Source organism: Pristis pectinata, chromosome 10 (genome assembly GCF_009764475.1).
Source record: "Pristis pectinata isolate sPriPec2 chromosome 10, sPriPec2.1.pri, whole genome shotgun sequence".
NCBI classification, from domain to species: domain Eukaryota; kingdom Metazoa; phylum Chordata; class Chondrichthyes; order Rhinopristiformes; family Pristidae; genus Pristis; species Pristis pectinata.
The window spans coordinates 41823127-41846265 of NC_067414.1; the positions used below are offsets into that span (position 1 = coordinate 41823127).

Genomic DNA, 23139 nt, shown 5'->3' on the forward strand with positions numbered 1-23139 from the left:
GTGCAACACCTCATACGTGCCCCAATTAAACTCCATCTGCCATTTCTCCACCCATATCTGTAACTGATCTATATTCTGCTGTAACCTTTAACAACCTTCTTCACTGTCCACAACTCCATAAATATTTGCTTCATCTGCAATGGTCCATTCTGCTATGACTCCTCTGATTTTACTAAATGGTGGAAGAGGAGATATTATCTATTAAATTCAAAATACACCGGCAGCTGAGCTGGCAGAATTAGAGAGATGTGTTTTAGTGGAATGATTGGCATGTTTTTAGCTTGACTAAATTGGGAGGTAGAAGATATTTCCTCGGGTTGTCCTGAATTGACTGAAGCTATTGTCTGAAACTTTGTTTCTCGTTCCTGAACTAGTGAATATTTCCAGCATTGCTGGCCATGCCAGCAACATCCACATATCAAAGGTGCTGGCACGGCCAGCAATTATTTTCTTCCATATTAATGATTTTCTCCCTTATCAATGATCCTTCTTTCATCACAAGATCAGAAATTCGCTGGAGACTGCACAATATCAACTCTACTCAGCATCCTGTAAAAATGAAACCATCTGTGCAAGAACCTAGACAATGCTCGGGCAAGGGCTGATATGTGGCAAGTAATTAATCTACATTAGTTCCAAGCAATGATAATTTACTAAGAAGAGAGAGCATCTTACCACTCATCCTTAATAATTAATGGTATCACCAAGTCCTCCATAGTTAATATCCTTGGAGCACAATTGATCAAAAGCTCAACCAGACCAGCCACATAAATACTGAGGCTACAATAGCAAGTAAGAGACTGGGAATCCTGTGGTGAGTAATTAACCAACTGCCTATTCAAAACCTTTTCCCCAACTCAAATGTAGATGTCAGGAGCATGGGATACTGTCTACTTGCCTGGATGAGTGCAGCTCCAACGACCCAAGGAGCTGCATTGTATACCATCCACTAAGTGCACTACAATTACGAGGCTACTTCAAGAGCACTTCCCAATCCCACACACTCCATCACCAATAAGTTCAAGAGCAGTGGGTAGAAGGGAATACCACCTTCTGCACATTCTTCTGCAAGTTGCGCACCATCATGACCTGCAAATATATCATTCGTTCCTTTACACACTGGGTATAAATTCTTAAACTCACTCTCAATAGCACAGAAGGTACACCCACAGTACTACTGGTTCAAGAAGGTAGCTCACCACCATCTTCTCAAGAGAAGTTAGGGAAGGACAATAAATGCTGGATTTGCCAATGACACTATTACTTGAAAGATAAATAATAATTAAAAATTTGCCTGTGAGTAGGTGTTTGTGAACCACATTCTCGAACCAGTGCATTCTTCACAGAGAGGCTTTCCCACAGCAAAGTTACAAAGGGAGTATTAGGATTTAGACTAAGCAATGATGAAGGAACCACAATAAATTTCCAAGTCAGGATGCTGTGTGATTTGGAGGGGAACCAGCAATTGGGTATTGTTCTTATAAGCTTGTTACCTTTTCCCTTCTCGATGATAAAGGCTGCAGGTTTAGGAGGGGCTATTCAACAATTAAATTGTGTGTTATCCCAGTACATCTTATAGCTGGTGCACATTGCAGCCAGAGAGCACTGATGGTGGAGGGAGAGAATACTGAGAGAAATGGGGTCCCACAAGAGCAACTGGGGAAGGGATCTGGCCTATTATCAGCATCATGCTGCCCTAAAGTTAAAATAATGTAAGGAAGATTTGAAAGGTATTAGCAGGATCAGTAGATGTTCAATCCTCCTGAAAAGCATCCTCAATAGCAAACTCATGCTGTTGCAACAGTAGGGAGCCTGATTTTGCAATGCAGGAAGATCTTGTTGACTGCTTCCCTCATTACCTGATCTTGTGACAGTGCTGTGACTTGAATGAACCAACAATTTCTATAGAAATACAGTGATTTCTATGTAATGCAGCATCCCCAAACAAAAGCAAATCACTGTCGAAGAAAGTTTCCAATAATGGGCAAAGCCAGCAGAAGAAGTTGAAATATAGCAAAGCTTCTCTGGATTTCATGAGGTATTTGTTGAACAGGCCTGAGAATAGGTTTCCTGCTTTCTCTGAGGAAATAGTGTGTGTTACAGGTTTAGGGTAGAGGGGGAGGGAATGAAATACAATAAATGTCAAAAATTATTTGCAAAAAATTCTGGCTGAACAAATATTGTTTTACATACATATCTCCTACTTCTCTTTACCGATGAACATCGATCAAATATTTCCTGAAAGAAATATAGAAAGGAGTGGGCCATCTGGTCCTTCAAGCACGTTCTGCCATTCAATGTAATCATGGCTGAACCTCTATTGCAATGCAATATTCTCATTCTCTTCCCTTATCCCTTGATAGCTATTGTGTCTGGAAATCTATCTCATTCTTAAATATATTTATCGACTTGGCCTCCATAGCTCTCTGTGGTAGAGAATTTCACAAGGTTATCACCCTCTGAAAGGAAAAAAATTCTCTTTATCTCTCAATGTTTTACCCCATATCTTGAGACTATGACGCCTAGTTCTCAAGCCTCACTCAGGGGAAACACCTTTTGCGCAAAAAAAACCTGTTAGAATTTTGTATCTTTCAATGAGGGCTTCTTTCATTCTTCTAAACTCTAATGGACACAGGTCTAGTCAATACAATCGCTCCTCAAATGACAGTTCTGCCATCCTAGGAATTAGTCTGGTGAATCTTTGCTGCACTTCTATGATAAGATGATGAGCCAATTTAACTTTTCCCATACCAAAGAACAGAGTCATTCATTTTAAACCATAAAAACAAAAAAAAGTGGAGCTTAGTCCTAAATATCTACCCCATATCCTGACACAATGACCCCTGATTCTCAACCCTCCACACAAGGGAAACACCTGACATGCAAAAAACCTATGAGTCAGCTGGACTGCTGCTGTGGATATAGGAACATGTCTTTCAGCTTTTAATTGTATTCATGAATTCTGTTTCCCAGGCAGCTTATGTTCATCACTTAAGGTGGAGCTCCTCTGTTTATAAGGTGAATCTGATTTACATATTTCTGATTGACAAGGCTAGGTTCGATTAATAAATCTTATAAAAAAAGGCCCTAAAGTAGTTTTATTTACAGACAAGATTGAAAGAGACAACGAGAACTGTTAGAATTCACAAACATGAATTCTTTGTAATCCCATGGCTTTGGCATTAGGTTTGAAGTAGCAGGAAACCAATGAAGTCATTTCCTTGCTATGACTAAAGATATTGCATTAATTTCAGAGAATTTTAGAACTTACCAAGAGTTCGAAAAGGTCTTTGTTGCGGTATTTGTGTAAAGAATCCTGGCTTCAAAGCATTTGTGATTATGATATCAAATATTTCTTCAAAGTCTTCTCTGAAAAAGGAAGCAAAAGACTTAATCATCAGCAAGCATTTCAATCAGATCTAATTGTAAATCAACATTATCTGAAATCCAATATTAATAATGGATTAAGATAGTTGACATAAGATATTTATTTATTAGACACATGTACATCGAAACACACAGTGAAATACATCTTTTTGCATGACTGAGAATGTGCTGGGGGCAGCCTGCAAGTGTCGCCACTCTTCCGGCGCCAACATACAATGCTCACAGCTCCCAACCTGTATTTCTTTGGAATGTGGGAGGAAACCAGAGCACCCGGAGGAAACCCACGCAGACACACGGGGAGAACGTACAAACTCCTTACAGACAGCGGCGGGAATTGAACTCAGGTCGCTGGCGCTGTAATAGCGTTACATTAACCGCTACACTACCATGCCGCATATGGCCAAATTAATGTTTCTATTATCTATACTGTTTCTGCATTAAATATGCCAATTCCATATCAACATTAAAAGTTAACATTTATAGGTACTGGAACTCTGAAATGGAAACAGGAAGTGCCAGAGAAAGTCAGCAGGTCACTCAGTGTCTATGGAAAGAGAAACGGAGTTATTATTTCAGGTCTATGACATTTCATCAGAACAGAACTTTTCCAGTCTGATGAAAAGTAATTGTCCTGAAACATTAACTTTGCTTCTCTCTCCACTGATGTGGTCTGACCTGCTGAACATCTCTAGCGTGTTCTGTTTTTACCTTACATCAAAACTGTTTGCCTGCCTCTGATCATGTTCCCCATCTGTTGGGCTATCAGACATTGGGTGTCTGCAACTTGCTGATCTGATAATAGTAAGGCTTCAGCACAATTTTGAGTGCCTCTGGCCAAGGCATCCAGGTACATGGAAAGACTCTGTGACTTGCACACATTCATGCCTATGTGTCATTAGTGTGAATGCCACCTTGACAGTATCCAAGGTACCTGTATGAATTAACTTTTGGTTGTAGTTTTAAAAAAATACATCTTAATGTGACTTAAAACAGTTATATTAAACATTGAAGCATTATTGTCAATAATAGATCATGCTATTCATAATTTTCTTTTCAAATGGTTATACAGATTGACAATAGACAATAGGAGCAGAAGTAGACCATTCGGCCCTTCGAGTCTGCACCGCCATTTTGAGATCATGGCTGATCCTCAACAATCAATATCCTGTTCCTGCCTTGTCCCCATATCCCTTGATTCCCCTATCTATAAGAAACCTATCAAGCTCCTTCTTGAAAGTGCCCAGAGAATTGGCCTCCACTGCCCTCTGAGGCAGTGCATTCCACAAATTCACAACCCTCTGGGAGAAGTTGTTTTTCCTCACCTCTGTCCTAAATGGCCTAGCCCTTATTCTTAAATCATGCCCCCTAGTCCTGGACTTCCCCAACATCTGGAACACATTTCCTGTCTCTATCTTGTCCAATCCCTTAATAATCCTGTATGTTTCAATCAGATCCCCTCTCAATCTTCTCAATTCCAGCGTGTACAATCCCAGTCTCTCCAACCTCTCTGCATAAGACAGTCCCGACATCCCTGGAATTAACCTCGTAAACCTACGCTGCACGCCCTCTATAGCCAGGATATCCTTCCTTAACCCTGGAGACCAAAACTGTACACAGTACTCCAGGAGTTACAGAAAATGGCACACCTTGGTTTGATCCAAAATAATGCCAGAATGGAACTTATGCCTGTAAATGTACTCTATTCAAGTTTAAGTGCTTGTCTGAGTTGTCTGAACACATTTCATTTGTAGCTCCATCCAAGCTTAAGAGGTTGATTTATATTTCCTTTGATCCTATTAAATTTTGGAAGTCAACCTCAGCTTGGTAACTTAAAGATTCGACTAAAGGCATGGAAGACACATCACAGCAAATAAGCAGTGGCTCAACATGCAAGGTAAAGCGAGGTGTTTTACACCAGCTCCACTTTATGCTAATGTTCGACTTGGAAGAATGGATAATTAAACCCATAACTACATCAAATAAATTGTGTGTCAGTACTACAATTCACTGATCAATCTATCCTTTAAAAGAATGTGTTTTGCACTTACAGCCAAGATTCATAAAATGGTGGGATTTACATTTTACCATTTCTCTAAATTTTTTGAAGATTATAGGGCATACATTGCAAAGCTGAATTACAATCATAGGCTCAGTGATGTGTTTACTAACTTCCAAGGTCAAGTAAAATCATTCCCCAATTCACATGAAATGAGTACTTAGAAGAAATAGCTTGATTTACTGGTAAAAAATGTCCGGTGTAACACCACCAAGTGTCAAACTACTTGAAGATTAGTATTAGCAGTAGAATTGCAACAATTTAGGGGATGTGATGGGAAGAAAATGAGAATAAAATGGACTTAGATCTTTTGAGATTCATGCATGAGTACTTAAATCTCACTGATGGTACTATGAAGAAAAGTAAAACTCTGTTGGAAGGGAACATTTGTAATTGTTATTTTTTATCATTTCTGACAATCTTCAGTATTTTCATAACTCACTAACACCTTCCCATCAGCACCCATGCTGCATAAAGGTATTATGCAATACTTTAAGATATAACAATAATGAAATACAAAAATTTAGCATAGGAGACTTATTGATTGTATTTCCACTCCAGTCTATACAAATATGTATTGATATATTTCTGTCAGCATTATTCAAGTAGTAATCTTGTTCACTGCGCATTGGGTTTTATTTCTATTGATTGTTCTGGGGGAGGGGGTGCAGTAATTCAGGCAGAAATTTGCCCTCCATTGTCACAGAGTTGTGCAGCATAGAAACAGACTTTAGCAAGGCCTTTGGCAAGGACCCACATGGTGGGCTGCTCTGGAAGGTTAGATCACAGGGGACCCAGGGAGAGCTAGCCAATTGAATACAAAGTTGGCTTGGAAGGAGTCAGAGGGTGGTAGTGGAGGGTTGTTATTTAGATTGGAGCGACTGGTGCTGGGTCCACTGTTGTTTGTCGTCTATATTAATAATTTGGATGACAATATTGTTAACATGGTTAGTAAGTTTGTGGAAGACACCAAAATTGGTGGTGCGGTAGACAGTGAAGATTATCTAAGATTACAACAGAATCTAGCTGAACTGGGGAAGTCGGCCAACGAATGGCAGATGGAATTTAACTCGTTCAATGTGAAGTGATGCATTTTGGGAAGTTAAACCACGGCAGGACTTGCATAGTAAATGGTAGGGCCCCAGAGAGTGTTGTAGAACAGAGAGACTGAGGGGACAGGTACATACTTCCCTGAAAGTGGCAACACAGGTAGACAGGGTGGGAAAGAAGGTGTTTGGCATGCTTGCCTTCATTGGTCAGGACACTGAGTACAGGAGTTTGGACATCATGTTCCAACAGTACAAGTTGTTGGTGAGACCACATTTGGGAGTATTTGCTCAGTTCTGATCGGTCAGCTGTAGGAAGGATGTCATTAATCTGGAAAGGGCGCAGAAAAGGTTCACGAGGATATTACTGGGACTGGAGGGTTGAGTTATAAGGAGAGGCTGGATAGGCCGGGACTTTTTTTCCTGGAATGTAGGAGACTGAGTGGTGTCCTTATAGAGGTATATAAAATCATGAGAAACAAGGATAAGGTGGATGATCACAGTCTTTTTTCCCAGGGTAGGGACGTCTAAAACTAAGGGACATAGATTTTAGGTGGGAGGACAGAGATCTAAAATGGACCTGAGGGGCAACTTTTTCACACAGAGGGTAGTGTGTATGTGAAACAAGCTGCTGGAGGAAGCTGTAGAGGTGGGTACAATTACATTTAAAAGACATTTAGACAGATACATGGACAGGAAAGATTTAGAGAGATATGGACCAAATGCGGGCAAATGGGACTAGTTCAGTCAGCAAGGACGAATTGGGCCAAAGGGCCTGTTTCCATGCTACATAACTCTAGGTCCATTATATCCTTCAGGATTTAATACTGAATTCAATAATTTCTGGAAACAGTCCTTACACTGTATATCAGGAGAGGCTAGCTCAGGAACAGTTTCTTCCCCCCCACCATCATATTTCTGAACGGTCCATGAACCCATGAACTCTACCTCATAATTCCTCTTTTGCACTATTTTATTTACTTATTTTTTGGTAACTTCATTTTTATGTAATTTTTATGTCTTGCACTGTACTGCTGCTGCAAAACAACAGATTTCACGACATACGTCAGTGATAATAATCCTGATTCTGAACCTGCAAGAATAACTCTTTTTTTCCTCTCTCCAATAATGCTGCTTGACCTGCTGGGAATTTTCAGCATTCTCTTTTATTTCAGATATTCAGCAACTGCTGTGTTCCGTATCCCACAGTTCCTGCATTTTCCTCTCTCTTCTGACCTTCTACATCTCCTTCTATTTACATCTCTTCCACCTAGGTCATCTGCAATTCACATATGTTTACCATATTCTCTCAGCTGGCACCAGCATCTTTGCATCATTCAATGATCTCCACTATATCACAGACTTCCCTTTGTTATCTCCACCCTTCCTCCCTATTCTGCAAGTTAAAACTTTTCTATATCTGATGAAACGTCATCAATGCCTCACAGTTTGTACTTGACCTACTGGGTACTTCTAGCATTATTTTTTTTAACTCTGGTTTCCAGCATCTGTAGATTTTGCTGTTTGCTTATTATTTTCTTGCTCGTTTTGGTGAATAGAAATATCCCATCAATGCCAATGATCATTTTATTATCGCCTTAAAAACCTTCTTAGACTGGTACAGCTAAGTTACGATGATCACCTCTATTTGACCCTAAGATGACAACTGTAGCCCTCATGTAGTCAGTTTCTAAGCTATCACCAGTCAGTGAATACTGCCCATAAATGTCGCTGTATTGTTGAAACACCAGCATGTGCCTTCATTATATTAAGCAGTGATTTTGCACACATCCTCTTTTCCTTCATCTTCCACAAAGTTTGATTTTTGCTAAACCTTTACAAGCTGGGTCTTTCATAGTTCCTGTCATAATTTCAGCTTTCTAACATGCAAATCACTCAAGGATTCTTGGTCCTTGTTTGCAAAACACTTTACTACTCATTTATTCCAACAATACAGATCAAAATTTGCCCTCTGCTCCCCTAACTGTGTCCTGCAGATTTCCCATTCCTTCATTGATGGCCATTCTTTCAGGCACTATATCATTTCCTCCAGAATTTGTGCATTTCAGTAGCTCCTAAAGCAATTTTTTTTATTAAACTCTTGTTTCCTCCTAATTCCTTTGACCTCAACCATGCGTAAACTATTTATATGGACAGCACCATATAAAATAGAGATATGGAAATTGAGGCTAAATGATTCATTTCCAAATTCAGGTCATTTCGAGAAGCATCAGTTTCTGCAAATGTATCAAACTACTGGACTTCTTACTATCCAAAGAATTACAATTTCTTTCAAATCTAAAGGGTCCCTCACCAACAGTACAAGCTATCTCACTGCACCAAAGCTGCAAAAGTCCCACTCCTTCTCCATGAATCAGGTAGTATCCTCTTGTCTGATTTTCGATTTGACTCCACTTCCTTATTTCTATTCTGCAATATGTAACTGATTTTGTTTTAGAAAGCACAATTTTCATAAATAACTCATGATATCAAACAGCTGCCAAATGAAATTCAGTACTCAGAAAGTTAGATTAAAAATACATTAACGGCAAACTTTCATTAACAAAAAAACATTTCCAAGATATATGTTTGGATGTGTGGTCAGGTTTAGTAGGCAGAATGTAAATAATCTATCTGGAAAACAACAGCAGATGAAATGTAACTGATCAGATAGTCAGTTTATAAATCAGCCATGGCGTGAATAATTTCACTGCCATAGTGCCGGAGCCTTTACGCATCCTGCAACATTGGACCAAAATTTGCTGAAAGCACCTCATTGCTATGGTCATAAACTTTACTTTTATCTGGAATTCTGAACTTGCCAGCCAAAAGTTTCCAGGACTTGTGTGAGGAGACCTAACACTTCAGCAGGAGCTTGCACAACGTAATCCAGTCACATCGGCAGTCGGAACAAGTCCTGTACATGAAAGAGCTGGAAAAAAAACCTTACAGATAGCAAACCCACAGTACCAGTTTTTCCATCTGCCAGTGCATCTGAATGTCCTGTCCTCATCAGGCAATTATGTCACTTGAGTTCCATCCATCACACAGGACTTATTGCTCGGCTCCAGAACAATCTTCACCAGTAAGAACCGCACCTGGCAAGCTCAAGGCAATGGGGACCTGAGTGGTGAGTGCTGGCAGGAAGCCTTGTTCAGCAAAGTCCATGCCAAGTAATTTAAAACATATACTTACCTCATTTTTCCCTCTCTTTTTGCTGCTGCAATATCTTCATTCAGATAGATGGGCTTACAGGTGTTCCACAGGCATACTTCCAAGTGCTGGGGTATCCAATGAGTTCATGCTCACCTGTTGGACTCCATGTGGAGGTCAGCCGTGGACTGAGGCTGGAAAATCAGCAGCCGAGCTAGGTTAGAACGTTCAGAAATTTTGCATTAAGGCCATCTGTCTCAAGTTTCTGGTGCCTAGTGAGGGGTAATTGCTAACAGCTTGCCACAGAATTGCTGGAAATTCCCAGTAAATTCATTCCCTATAACTCTGCTTTTGTTTCCACAGATGTTGGCTGACTTGCTGGATATTTCCTCTTGTGTTGGTGCTGCAGACTTCAGTGGATCAGCTGCTGTCAGACTGACACTGTTCTTCATTATAGTCACAATTTTCTTCAAATCCAATGTTATTGTTTGTCGTAAGGATTGAGAGAACCCTTCTTCTGTTCCAGAACCTCTTTCTCGTATCAAAGGGAGTCATCTCCAGAAAAGAGCAGGATAGTCAGACATGGGTAGTGAGGTGTAACCTTCAGTTGGAGCAGGGTGCAAGGCCTTCATGATTTGGACAGAGTGCAGATGTGATTTAGGCCTCATTTTAAAGTCACATGTTCTGGTTTTATTTTTGCATTTTTATTAGATTAATATGAATAATGTATGTCCCTCTGCAAAGTTGTCACAATATAGTTAAATTTTCTTGACAATTATAGCCCTGCAGCACATACACTCAATAGAGAGAGTGTAAATGCAGCCTGACATGCTTTGCATAGGCATTTTCCATTATAAATGTGGATACATGCATTTATAATGGATGCAGAAGAGACGAACTGCATGCAGAGCATAGGAGCTTAGGTTTTAATACAGAAACTCATCAGTCCCTTGTGATATCAAAGATTGTGAATCAAGACCAAGTACATTATTTAGGTAAAGCAACTTCAGGTGAGAGGTGAATAATTGGAATAGGGCATATAAATTAAATTTCTATTTTAAAATTAAAAAAACAGATGTTAGAAATCTGAAACAAAAATTAAAATGTTACAAATGTACATATAAGGCAGCACTTTTAATAGTGCTACCTTATATGTACATTTGTAGCATTTTAGGGCAGTATTTTGTCACTGTGGGAAATGGTAATTTTACTATTATTAGGCTGATACAAATGTGCTCACTGTTGATCTCAAAGAGAGCAGCCCATGAAGATCAGGTGGTACTTATGGCAAGGATTTCACTTCTGTCATCAGTAACTGTCAGGATCAAGCTTAAGTGAGTCCCTGTTTCACAGCAACAATGCTGATATGAAGCAGGCTAATCAGTGAATCATATTGAAACATTTTCAGACAACAAAGCAGGAAGAAAAAGCATAACATTTTAACATTTTCAGAGATAGTGGAATAATGATAGAAATATGAAACTAAAATAGAATATCAGTAATGTTTTGAAGGATAACAATTTTTTTTCTACTTAGAAAACACAAGATTTTGAAATAATTATCTGAGAAAAAGCCACTACTGACCCCAGGGCGTGACTGGTGGAGTATTCAGTAGTGGTGACTCTATTGAAGGTCAATGGGAAGTGACTGAACTATCTGTTATTTCATCATCTGTGGTATGTATATTACCTGCCACTCATCAGTCCAACCTTGGCTGCTCTCCTGATCCTGCTGCAGGCTCATCCAGTCTGACTCTTTCTGACTGAGTGGTACTTGGAGTTGAACACAGACATCACTAGTTGCATGACAGGGAGAAAGGTATCAATAAAGCAGCCGAGGATTGTCTCCCGCCAAGGTTACCAAAAAAATGTGTCACATGGGCATTTATAATACTAAAGCACCATCTGTTCTTCAACAAAAATAATTCAATAGTTCTCTAGGAATAGTGAGACAAATTTCTGGAGGAAAATGTTTGAGACCCATGGCTATAAAGCCATACTGAATTTTCTTCACTCTTATTGTACTTTATTCTGTTACTGCAAGCCACTCTGATAACATCTTAAATTGCTGTCAGTAAATAATTATAAGTAAGAATTGCCATTACCCAGTCATCCTTCTCATGAACACATGTCTGATTTCCAAGGCAGTGACTCCACAAAGCCACTAAAACTCTCAATACCAACTGCATGACAATACATTTCTGGCTTTGCAATAATTTCCAGTCTGCCCTCTGCTTGGTTGCACAATGTTGATGTTTCTCATTTTAAGCTTTGCAGCAAATGACTTTCATTAAATCAGTTTATGTACTTCGAGTGTCATAACTGTTGAGCTCAAGTCTAATGAAAATTTTTGAAAACTGAGTTTGATATATTTTTGTTGGCAAGACTATTGAGGTTATAGATGATAAAAGAAACACAATTAAGATGCAGATTAGCCATGATGTAACTGCATGATGAATGGGCTCAAGGGGCTGAGTGTGGTCATGAAATGAAAATATTGGAGAAAGGTCATGCAACTGGAAGAAGCCATTTGGCCCATCGAGGCTTCCCTGTCCACTCTCCATCTTCCTTTGTGCAAGATATAACTTCAACCACTGCAGTATTTTCCCCTTGTTTCCCACTAAGTTCAGGTTTACTTGTGCACCTTGATACATCACTCAGCCAAATTCTTCCTTGATATCAATGGCCTCACTTCCCTTCTGCAGTTCAGCTCATTGATCAACTCCATGCAACCAACCACTTGTGTCAGGGGAAGCTCTGTGTTGACATATGTAAATTGCCCATAGGATGTAGGTGAATGGCAGAATGGAAGGGGGGGAGTTGATGGGAATGTGGGAGAAAATAGTTTACAAGGAAAATTAGTGGAGAAGGGGATTGCTCTGTGAACCAGCATAGACCCAATGGGTTGAACTGGCCCCCCTCTATGCAATATGGAATAAACATGGGAGAGGTGGGGGATAACAAGTTAAACCCATTAAGCAGCTGGGGCATAACTAAGTCAGTCAGCTAATCCAAGAACTGTGCCTTAACTGGGATAGAAAGTACACTTAAAAAGCTCCAGACCAGTCAGCTGAAATTAATTCTATGAGTACAAGTGTCATGACTACTGCCGCAGATTTACACAGACTAAGTTCCTACAAATAGGGATGAGATAATGACCAGATATTCCAATTTAGTGTCTTGGTTCAGGGACAAATGCTGGCCAGGACATTCAGAACTACCTTCCTCTTCTTCTAATAGTGCCATGAGACCCTCTATGTCCATCTGAAAGGTTAAATTAGCCATAACTTGAATTGAATACAATCTCTGGTAATTTATGAAAATTACCAGCTCCAAGGGAGTTGAAGTGCACTCTGGGTCACTGCAAGCTGAAAGGCTCACTCCCAGAGCCACTCATCTACCTCCAATATCACGGCTACATGTAGTACCCGCACTGTGTCCACACATGAACCAAGTAGAGTCTACAACCTACAGGTCTCAGAGTCAGCCACCTGCAAACATTCCCCAGTCTAAACAATCAAGCTTTTGATCCAATGTCTCGTTTGAAAGACACAGCACCTCCAACTACTGTAGCACTCCATTCGTAAAGCACTGCAGCTAGCCCAGTGTGCTCAAGTGAAATGTGTACCCATAACCTTTGGATACTGTAGTGACAGCACTGCCAAATCAGCCAGATGTACATTGTATAGAAGCAGAACCCAGATATGTAAAGTTGAGGAGATGTGAACCTCCTTGTAATTAGCATAAGGTTCCTTGGTCAAAATTTCTCCTTCCATTATCAAACACTCTTGCTCTGATCTAGGCACAGATGCAGTATGGACCTGCAATTAAGCCTAATTGCAGATCCATAATGCAACTGAGTATTACAGTACTCTGCACACTGAGCCAGTAGGCTCCATACTTAACCCCTGACCTTTGCTGAGTTAGTTGAACTCATGCAGTAGTATAGGAGTTGAGGGTGGGACGTGGTGTTGCATAATTGAAGAAATGGTCTGAAGAAATGGTCAGATATTTTTCTATAGGTAGACCTCCTGCTTTTCTGAACTTAAAGTAAGGGTGGGATCACGTTCAACTTTGATACCCCAGTGGCTGATTGTCTTTCAGTCTTTGACATAGGCAGCCACAATATGATTCTCCACCTTCTCTGTACTGTCGAGCACTGTGGGCTTTCACTCATCAGCTTCCACCAATAGCCTATGCAACTGTAACCAGGATAACCTATCCAAATGTAACTGTAACAATGGCCTCTCTTACTATCCCTTCAATGTTATTTCAGCACGGATTCAGAAGTATCGTTCTCCTATTCCACACCTCCAGAGCTACTCTGCAATCACCTCATCTGAAAGATATATGGCTAAACCTTTAAAATGTAATGTGGGTGAGCTAAGGTGATTTCAGAGATTAAAATGCCAACAATCTGGAACAGAAACCATACCCAACTTGTATCTGGCTACTCCCACACTTACTGGAAATGGGATGAGATGCATGGGACCAATTCAAGCATGAGAAACAGAATGGTCAAAAACTCCTAGAATGTGGCTGATTACCTTCATTTTAACAAGTCTATTTTTAACTGTAGGCTGCCAGGTTTTTTTAGGTCTCAGGAAAACTGACATCTATATTTTGAGTATCTTTACAGCCAGGAGGAGCGAGAGAGTTTCCTCCAGTCCCAATAAGTTCATCTCCTGCAATGTGTTTGCTCCCCAAGGATCACTTCCTTAAAAAAGGCAACATCCCACTCATTCCTGGGGACCTCTGGCCCATGACTGCTCAAAGTGGAGAAGGAACTTTTGCAATATTATTGAGAACCTCAAGTCCATACATCGGAAGCATATGAAAGCCCTGCATAAGTGGTGGAAGGAGCACACCACTTTACAAACTTCCCATCCACCCAACCCATCAGGCACCTCCTGCCCTACTTGTGGAAGAGTCTGCTGTTCCCACATTGTCCACCTCAGAACCCACAAAGCCGCAATGGACTCTAGTCATCCTTAATCCCGAGGGATAGCTCCAGAGAAAGATTGTGCAGCAACCTTCCCCTTTGCTCTGAGAAGCACTACTAGAATCCCTATCTCTTCCTACATTCTGATTCTGAAAATCTGCATCACACTTTCAAACCTCCTCTCAACACCCTCTCCCCTCCCCAAAGCACCAATCTGATCTTGTCAGCTTGAGCCCCAGGAAGAAGGCTTCCCATGCAAAAGGTCCTCCAGTCTATCAATCAGATTGACTGTGGGGAGCTTAAAGTAGTCCTGCAGTTAAAATTCAACAAGTCATTTAGGAAATCTGTTCCTCTGTTCTGCCGACTTCTGCACAACCCTGCAACTTATTCTTCACCATCCCTGAGAAATAGTTCACAGGTTAAAAGCCAGACCATGGAGCCTGCTTTCATGTACATTGCTTCTCCTCTTCACTGTTCTCCTGACCATTAATTGTGTAGCAGGCTTGTGTCCTCTGCAGCTGCCTCTTGCCACTCAAAATCTAAGTCTCACTCTGTGAGCCTCTTGTTATTTTCACTGGATTTAGCCAGGAGTCTGCCCGGCAGTATGGCAATGAGACCTGACCATTAAAGATGGACAGACCAGCCGCTTGTGAGGCCAGATTCCTATCTGAGAATTAAAATTAATAGGAATTGTTAAAATTTCTTAGCTAATCCCGATAAATATAACTTGTTTCTAACTGTGTTAATGGCAGATATTATATTTCCACTGTAGGTTTTATTTTACCTTGACTGGAGTTGTTAACATATGGAATATTTTAAAAAGTTCTGGTTGACTTGCAATGAGCCTTGATAAATGCAGTCTATCCCAAAAGGCTGTACAGTCGCAGTCACTGGGTTAATTCACTATAGAGATTGATGGATTTCTGGATATTAAGAGAATCAAGGAATTCATGGATAGTTCTGGAAAATGGTGCTGTATTGGAAGTTCAGCCATGATCTTGATGAATGGTGGAGTAGGCTTGAAGGACTAAATGACCGACTCCTGCTCCTATTTCTTATGTTCTTATATCGTTTTTCACTATTATACACACTATAGCTACCCACTACATATATCAAGGTTCATTACAGTTTGACCCAAATTCTTTAAACATTCCATATGTTAACAACCCAGGTCAAAGTAAAATAAAATTTACAGCTGAAGGTATTCTGACTCCATTAGTGGCTGAACTTTTGTGCTTTTTGTGTAGTCAAATTGCATGAACTATGGTGAAATGAACTTGATCTTCAAGGAATTTAAGACAGGTGATGGAAAATCTCAGATCAGCCCAATTACTGCAATTATCAACTCTCAATAGTTTGAAGAGTTCTATGCTAATAACCTGCGAAGGGTGAAAAATACAGCATATATCTACAATTACACAATAGTGAGGGGAACTATATTTGATAGCCCATGAAAATATGTGCATGTTCGCAATGTGTGATGAACATGTCTTTCGACTGCAATGATGGCTGCTCAATAAAATAGGTTAGATTGACCCAAAATCACTAGCTGTCTCTGTACCAGGCTGTTTGTTCTGTCATCTGCTCCCAGCATTTCAGCATGGCTAAGTCTCAGCATAGTTAGGCAGCTGTACTCCCAGAACCACATCGACAGTTGGCGAATTTTCATCTGCTCCCAGATTCAGCATGTTGTCAGTGTGATTACAACTACTGAGTGTTTGTGAATGTTGATGGCTTTCCCAACCAGCCAGTAACACATGGATCAAGTTAAAATAAAATGCTAAAACATGTTTACAACTAAAGTACTTCAACACTCTAAAAATCAAGCTAAAATATTAAAACTACCTTAATAATAAATATGATGTGATTTACTTCCTCCTGGTAATTGATTTCTATCATTAATGTGAATGGGAATTGACGACTTAATACCAGGTTCACCAGATTGATCCTGGGCTGAGGGAATTGTCCTAAAATGAGAGACTACACAGATTAGGCCTACACTCTATTGAGTTTATGAGAATGAGAATTGATCTCATTGAAACATACAACATTCTTGCAGGGATTGATAGGGTAGATGCAGAGATGAAGCTTCCCTAGACTGGGATGCCTAGAACTTGAGGCCACGGTTTCAAAATAAGGGGTCAGCCATTCAGGGAAGAAGAGAGAAAAAATCTCTCTAAATTCAGAAAATAGAGCATCCTTGAAATTCTTTTCCCAAGGAGGTTGTAGAAGTTTCGTCGATGAGTATATTCAAGCTATAGATATATTTTTGTATATTAAGGGAATCCTGGGAAATTTAGTAACTTCAGGAAGGCAATACACAGGAAAATAGCAGCAGGAAACTAGACCCGTCAAGCCTGCCTGCAAGTCAATATGATTGTGGCTGATCTATATTGGCCTCTTCTGGATCTGGTCCCCATAATCCTCAATCTTTCAAATATTCATCTATCTCCCCATCTAATGATCTGGCCTCCACCAACTTCGGGGTCAAAGAGTTCCAGAAACTCTCTACCCTCTGATAGACATGATTACAATGTTTAAAAGGCATTTGGAAGTGGACCTAATGCAAGTAAATGGGATTAGCAATAGATAAACATCATGATGAGATGGATGAGCTGGGCTGATAGGCCCACTTTTGTGCTGTATATGAGAAGGCGGTTATACTGAGCATAGCAGGCACAAGAGGCTAGATGGCTTACTTTTGCTTCTATTTCTTACATATACTAGCATATTTCCCGGCAGAAGCCAGTGGAATATTGTGCTATCCTTTTACAGTCTACTGGAGCAGCTGCAGTTCAGTAGCAGCAGGGTGGAAGGTGTAGCTACCAACTTAAGTCAATGTAGCAGTGGAAACCTGGATGCCTGCTGGGATTGTGTTGCAATTACAGGCATTTCCTTCAGATGGGTTCTTCGTGGATAGAGTGGACAGAGAGGGGTTATCTAGTTTGGCATCATCCTTTATTGTTCTTTTTCTCCTCCGCATTGCCCTCCTCCTCTCGCTCCATCTTTTGTTGCTATTCTTGTCCACCTCTCCCTCCTGGTCCTTACATGCTCAATGTCAGGGCTGTGGCCTTCTGGTGGTAAGGATGTGCAGTATTCAGCACACCACTACAGGTCTTATCACCTGCTCTGCTGACCACTGCAGGACTTCAGTGACCCAGGCAGCAACAGATTGGCTTCAGCACACTGGTGTTCTGCTACATCAGGCTCTGTGCAGTAACATGCAGTAGTAAACTCTGCACTCATATTCGGATTATGCACTATGGTCATCAGCAGCAGCTTCAGTCAAGCTTTGCCTAGTTTTTCATTTGCTATGGTGAATCAAATTCACTGGCTGTGGTTACACAACAGGTCGACCTCTCAGGAGTAGAATCCATTGCTGTTCCAGTGTTGGTGAACATTGACATGTAGTGGCTGCAAAGCAATGCAATGCAAATGCAGTCAATGGCATCCTGTGCAATCTTAACAAAGCCTGCTGTACTCTGCCTGTTGGACTTTGGTAAGAGAAAATGAAATGTAAAAAGTTCTCTTTTTACAGTAATCTCTGAAATCTCCTTTACATAACAAAGGAAAGGAAAGGAAACTGAGATGTTGTAACAAATGGCTCCAGCCAGATGCATGAAATTTTATTGCCTTGGTTACCTTGACAGCTGCTGTCAATGAGGTCCTTGCTGCTTTGGTGCTGTACAGCGGTTATAACACCAGGCACCAGGGAGCTGAATTTCCTGAAGAAATATCAATGAAACAAACCAAAACCAATCCTTTCTACCTCAATTATCCAAAATCAGCTTAGTCTTAAACAGTTCCTTCATAATTACTGAGTCTGGCACCCTTGTGGGCTGTTCCTGTTTACCGAAACTCAAATTTTATTTGAAAATACCTTTTCTGAGAACTATTGAAAATTCTACTCACAAGGTCAGTAAATACTAGCAAGTCAAAGCAAGTAGCATTCATGCAAGACTAATCTAATTTCTATGGCACTGAAGACCTCAGCATGGAGCTGCTCTACTTGGCTCTATATATTAAAGTTCCGGATTACTATATCCGTTATTTTCCAAATCAGTGCATCCACATGCTTCAGAAATTGTACTAATATGCTTCTTCACTATTTAAACGGGTCATTTCTTCTGCATGTTGATTTATGTCACGTTACTGAATGTCTCAAGTTTTATGCATAAAATAATAATATATCACAATTGAAAAATTAAAGCATTAATCAATAAATAGTGAACATGAATAAATAAAAATTACAAAATTCATTGGGAAACGTGGATCCTAAATGAAGGTGACAAAAACCACTGATCAAATCTCCTCAATCTTTAGTTATCAACCTGTTTCCTCTGCTAAACTGTGGATTAACCAGTAAAATATGGCTTTTTAACATCATAAAGATGCAAAATTAAAATGATTAAAACAGAGGGGAGTTGATGGGAATGTGGGGAGAGTAAAAATGGTTTCTGTTTAATGGGTGCCTGATGGTTGGCAATGGACACGATGACCAAAGGGTATCTTTTCAGGGTATCTCCAGCCGGTATCTTTTTCCAAGGGTCGAAATGTCTAATACTACTGGGCATGCATTTAAGGAGAGAGTGGGTAAGTTCAAAGGAGATGTAAGGGCAAGTTTTTTTACTCACAGAGTGGGGTGCCTGGAATGCGCTGCCTGGGGTTGTAGTAGAGGCAAATACAATAGAGGTGTTTAAGAGGTTCTTAGATAGGCACATGAATATATGAAGAATGAAAGGATATGGACATTGCGTAGGCAGAAGGGATTAGTTTGGTTAGGAATTTAATTATTAGTTTAATTAGTTTGGCACAACATAGTAGGCCAAAGGGCCTGTTCCTGTGCTGTATTGTTCTATATTTCATGCTATGTAAATCTCAGAGAATAGATTAGGGCGATTTTCATGTAGACCTCATCTTTAGTCTCTGGTACCAGCTCCTTTCAATTCCTATCCACAATGTCAAGCTGCACAGCACTGCACTGGTTACATCCTCTGCATGTTATTTTTCCTTGCCCAAAACACATAACCATTTTAATTTCCTGCTGCGCAAAGTGCCCTGAGCTATACCATGTAGTCTTAAATAACAATTAAATAATCAAAGAGTTTGGAAAAAAAAACAAATATACTACTGAAACAATCACTGAAATATACCTGTAATTCTTTACCCTCTGTTCTCAATTCACCCAAGCGTATTTGGTCCTGACTGCTCAATGGCAGCACTCAGCATTTGTCATATCATAAGAGATAGAAACAGGAGAAGGCATTCGGCCTCTTGCATCTACTTTGCTGTTCAATAAGAAGATGGCTGATTTTTACACCAGTCCTTATGGCTGGCCCTTTATTTTGAGGTTGTTATAAAATACTGAAGTCAGAATAAGATATATGTTTCATTGAATACCCATTTCCACCTGTTATCCCAGCATTAACAATGTCATATTATGTGATACACAGTGCTGCTATTACTTGTGAAATACAGTTATGGTCTTCCCTTGCATTGGGGATACTGAGGCTCTGAAAGGGGGTAAGGGAAGCCTGCAAGACTTGATCATTGTTTAAAGTAGTATCTGAGCTTAGAAAAGTGTAGAGCTGATTGAGCTCTATAATCACAAAAAAATGTTGGAATCAGTTGCATAAATGTAAATCAATTATTTCAACTGAACAGATAATAAAGCACCAGGAGTCACATCTATAATTGATCTGAGGTCAAAACTAGCTTGGATGGTAGGCAGCTTTTCTTCTCTCTGAGAATAATGGATGGTGTAGAGCTGGTTGACAGATGGTTTCACATGCAATGATCTGATAATTCTTCAGGATATCCAGACCTGTTTCTGGATAGGGCAGAGATCAGCATATTCAAAAGCTTGTTGACATTTCAGGTGGAAACCCTGCATCAGGACTGAGAGTAGTGGGGGGAGATCTCGACAATTCCTTTTCCCCCACAGATGCTGCTCGACCCGCTGAGTTCCTCCAGCAGATTGTTTGTTGCTCAGGATTTCAGCATCTGCAGTCTCTTGTGACTACATTCAAAAGCTTACTATGTAAGGCTCCTTCTTAAATTCAATTTTGGCACATGGAAATTTTTAGCAAAGCCAGCATTTATTGCCCATGCCTAAACAGCACTAGTTGTGGTGGAGCTGATGTGATCTGATAGGTTGAGGTTTCATGTGTTGTTCACCTCTTCTAGAAAATTGCACAATGAAGAATGACTAGATGTACTGCAATGCCAGAAGAAGCACAACCATATTAAAAACAGGCTGGAATGATTAGTAGGTCATACCCCATGCATTATTTATCTATGCAATCACTTGATACCCAAATAATTTTGATTGTTTTTCCTGCATTGGCTGAATATCCAAAATTCTTACCAATAAAAACACTCATTCAACTTTAGCTGTAATAACTGTGATAGCTGTGAAACATCTGCAGTTCACATCATCAACATTTCTCTGAAGTCATTCCTGTTCCATATATGACTCATCATAATACAATGTGATATCCCCCTTTGGGAGGCGCATAGCAGAAACAGAAACTGACAAGTTTCATTGGATGTGCAAGTGATGGATTAGGAAGGCACGTAGCTCAAGGATGGAAACTACAATACATGGTTAGTGAACTTAAAGGAGCAGAACCATTTAAACAAAGACTTTGCAAGTTTATTTGGTTTGTTAAGAAGGTCACAAAGCATAATGACAAGTGTTTCAATGAAAAGCATGATCTTGAAATAAAGCTACTTTCAAGCTATTTCCCTTTCTAAGAAGCAAAACTTTTCTAAACATTTTTTCACAAACAGAAATGTCTGAAATATCTTAAGGCTTCTTCAGCTCTCTCAATACAATTTTGTGGAAGACTGGCAGAAACCCTGGGGAAATGGTGTTATCCGTCCAACTACTAAATATTGAAATAAATTTCCACTGTACCACAGGTGGAGAACAGGAAATCATTTGATAAATGGTATGGCTCGCCATTTACATAATTTCTCATGGGCCTCTGCCAATCATCCAGCAAATTTATGGCAGGAAATTAGGAGAAACATGGTGGAAATTACTATTAAACTGAGTTGTGTATTCTGGTTATCTTTTTCACTTGCTTATCTTCCATGGCATTCCAGCAATTTAATTGATCTGATGATCTGATTTGTATCACATGACTTGTAATAATCTGTCACCATTCACCACTTCAACCTGGTTCTGCTTTCACCTTAACCTCTTTGGTCTGGAGCCTAAGAGCATGGACAATGGGTATCCTTCTCCCTGACCTCTCTAATCAACATTTACCTGTCAATTATAATTAACGTTTCTGAACATATCATTTATAGTTCAACTGACAATGACTGCAGAAGGTTGGAATCTCAGTTTGTCTCTACTCATGTAACTCCTTCTGGTCACATTTCCCAAATAATCCTCCCTACTTAACATACTAGTGCCTCAATTCCATTCCACTGGAGAAAATACTGTGAACATAATGCAAAAGCTGCTTTATAGAATTTTGTGTGGAAGAGTCGGTATCTGTAGACTGGGAATAATGGATAATAATGCAAGAGTGAATGCTTATTAAAAAAGCATCAGCTTTCCAAGTATATTTATTAAAGTAATTGTTTAAATACTGGAGTATGAAAAGATATCTGAAAATGTCAGGATTTGAAACCAGGCTGAGTTATAAAAGATTGACTGTTTGTAAAAGGACAGATTTCAGAGAAATTTATAGAACAAAGCTGGATTGTGCTAAGTAGGTCCACCAAGAATCACCAGATAATGTTCCCAACTTTCACACCTCCAGACTGTAATGTGGAAAGCAGGAACAGACTGGAGGTCGGGTGTTAACACATCTAACCTCCCACTCCGCTGCTGGATTCAGAATTGAGTCTGGGGTCAGAGCTCAGTCATGTTGAGCTGGTGAGCCAGAAAAGGCAAATGCAAATAAGCGTTCTTTTAAATTTTACTCAATCTAAATATTTTAAATGAACTTCTATAATTTATACAGTTTTTCATTTAACATTTAATATTTTAAATTATCTAAACCTCTTTCAATTATTTTTAAATGCCACTGTGGAATCAGTTGATAGAACTTGCCTCAGTGAGCAGTCAAAGACAATCAGTGTGGTCTGGGGGTGGGGCCTCAAGATTTGCCACCTGAGGCCTAGTCACTGTTTGGGAATCATTTCACTTTGTGGAAAAGCTGCAGCAGTGAGGTCTGGCGTTTGATTTGACCTACACAGCTAGAAAAGGTCATTGCAACAGTGGGAATAGCATTGGCTGGCAAGCATAATAGTACAACATTTTAGACTCCTTAACTATGCTTTTGACAATGCATGACAGGCAGGCTTAGAGTATATCATGTGCATTCAGGTCAGTGAAAATATTTTCAGATTTAAGGAAACTTCCATAAAATGTCCTTGAATGGTATTAGTGTAGATGGAGAATTGATAAATCAGATCAATAGCTGGAATGAAGCAAGGATGCAAATTGTGGCCTTGTTTAATCTGATATTGAAACAGTAATGAATTTTGCACAAAGAATTAAAGAGTGACCTTGTGGCAAGGATTGAAACCATATCA

At 39.9% G+C, this 23139-nt stretch overlaps 1 protein-coding gene across 1 annotated transcript in view; it reads right to left on the reverse strand.

The window, feature by feature from the left end:
* nt5dc1 (5'-nucleotidase domain containing 1) overlaps positions 1–23139 on the reverse strand; it is a 423262-nt gene that overhangs the window by 77209 nt on the left and 322914 nt on the right. The window contains exon 8 of the mRNA XM_052024297.1: positions 3272–3369. Within this exon, the coding sequence (XP_051880257.1) occupies positions 3272–3369 (98 nt within the window). The remainder of the gene's footprint in view (positions 1–3271; positions 3370–23139) is intronic.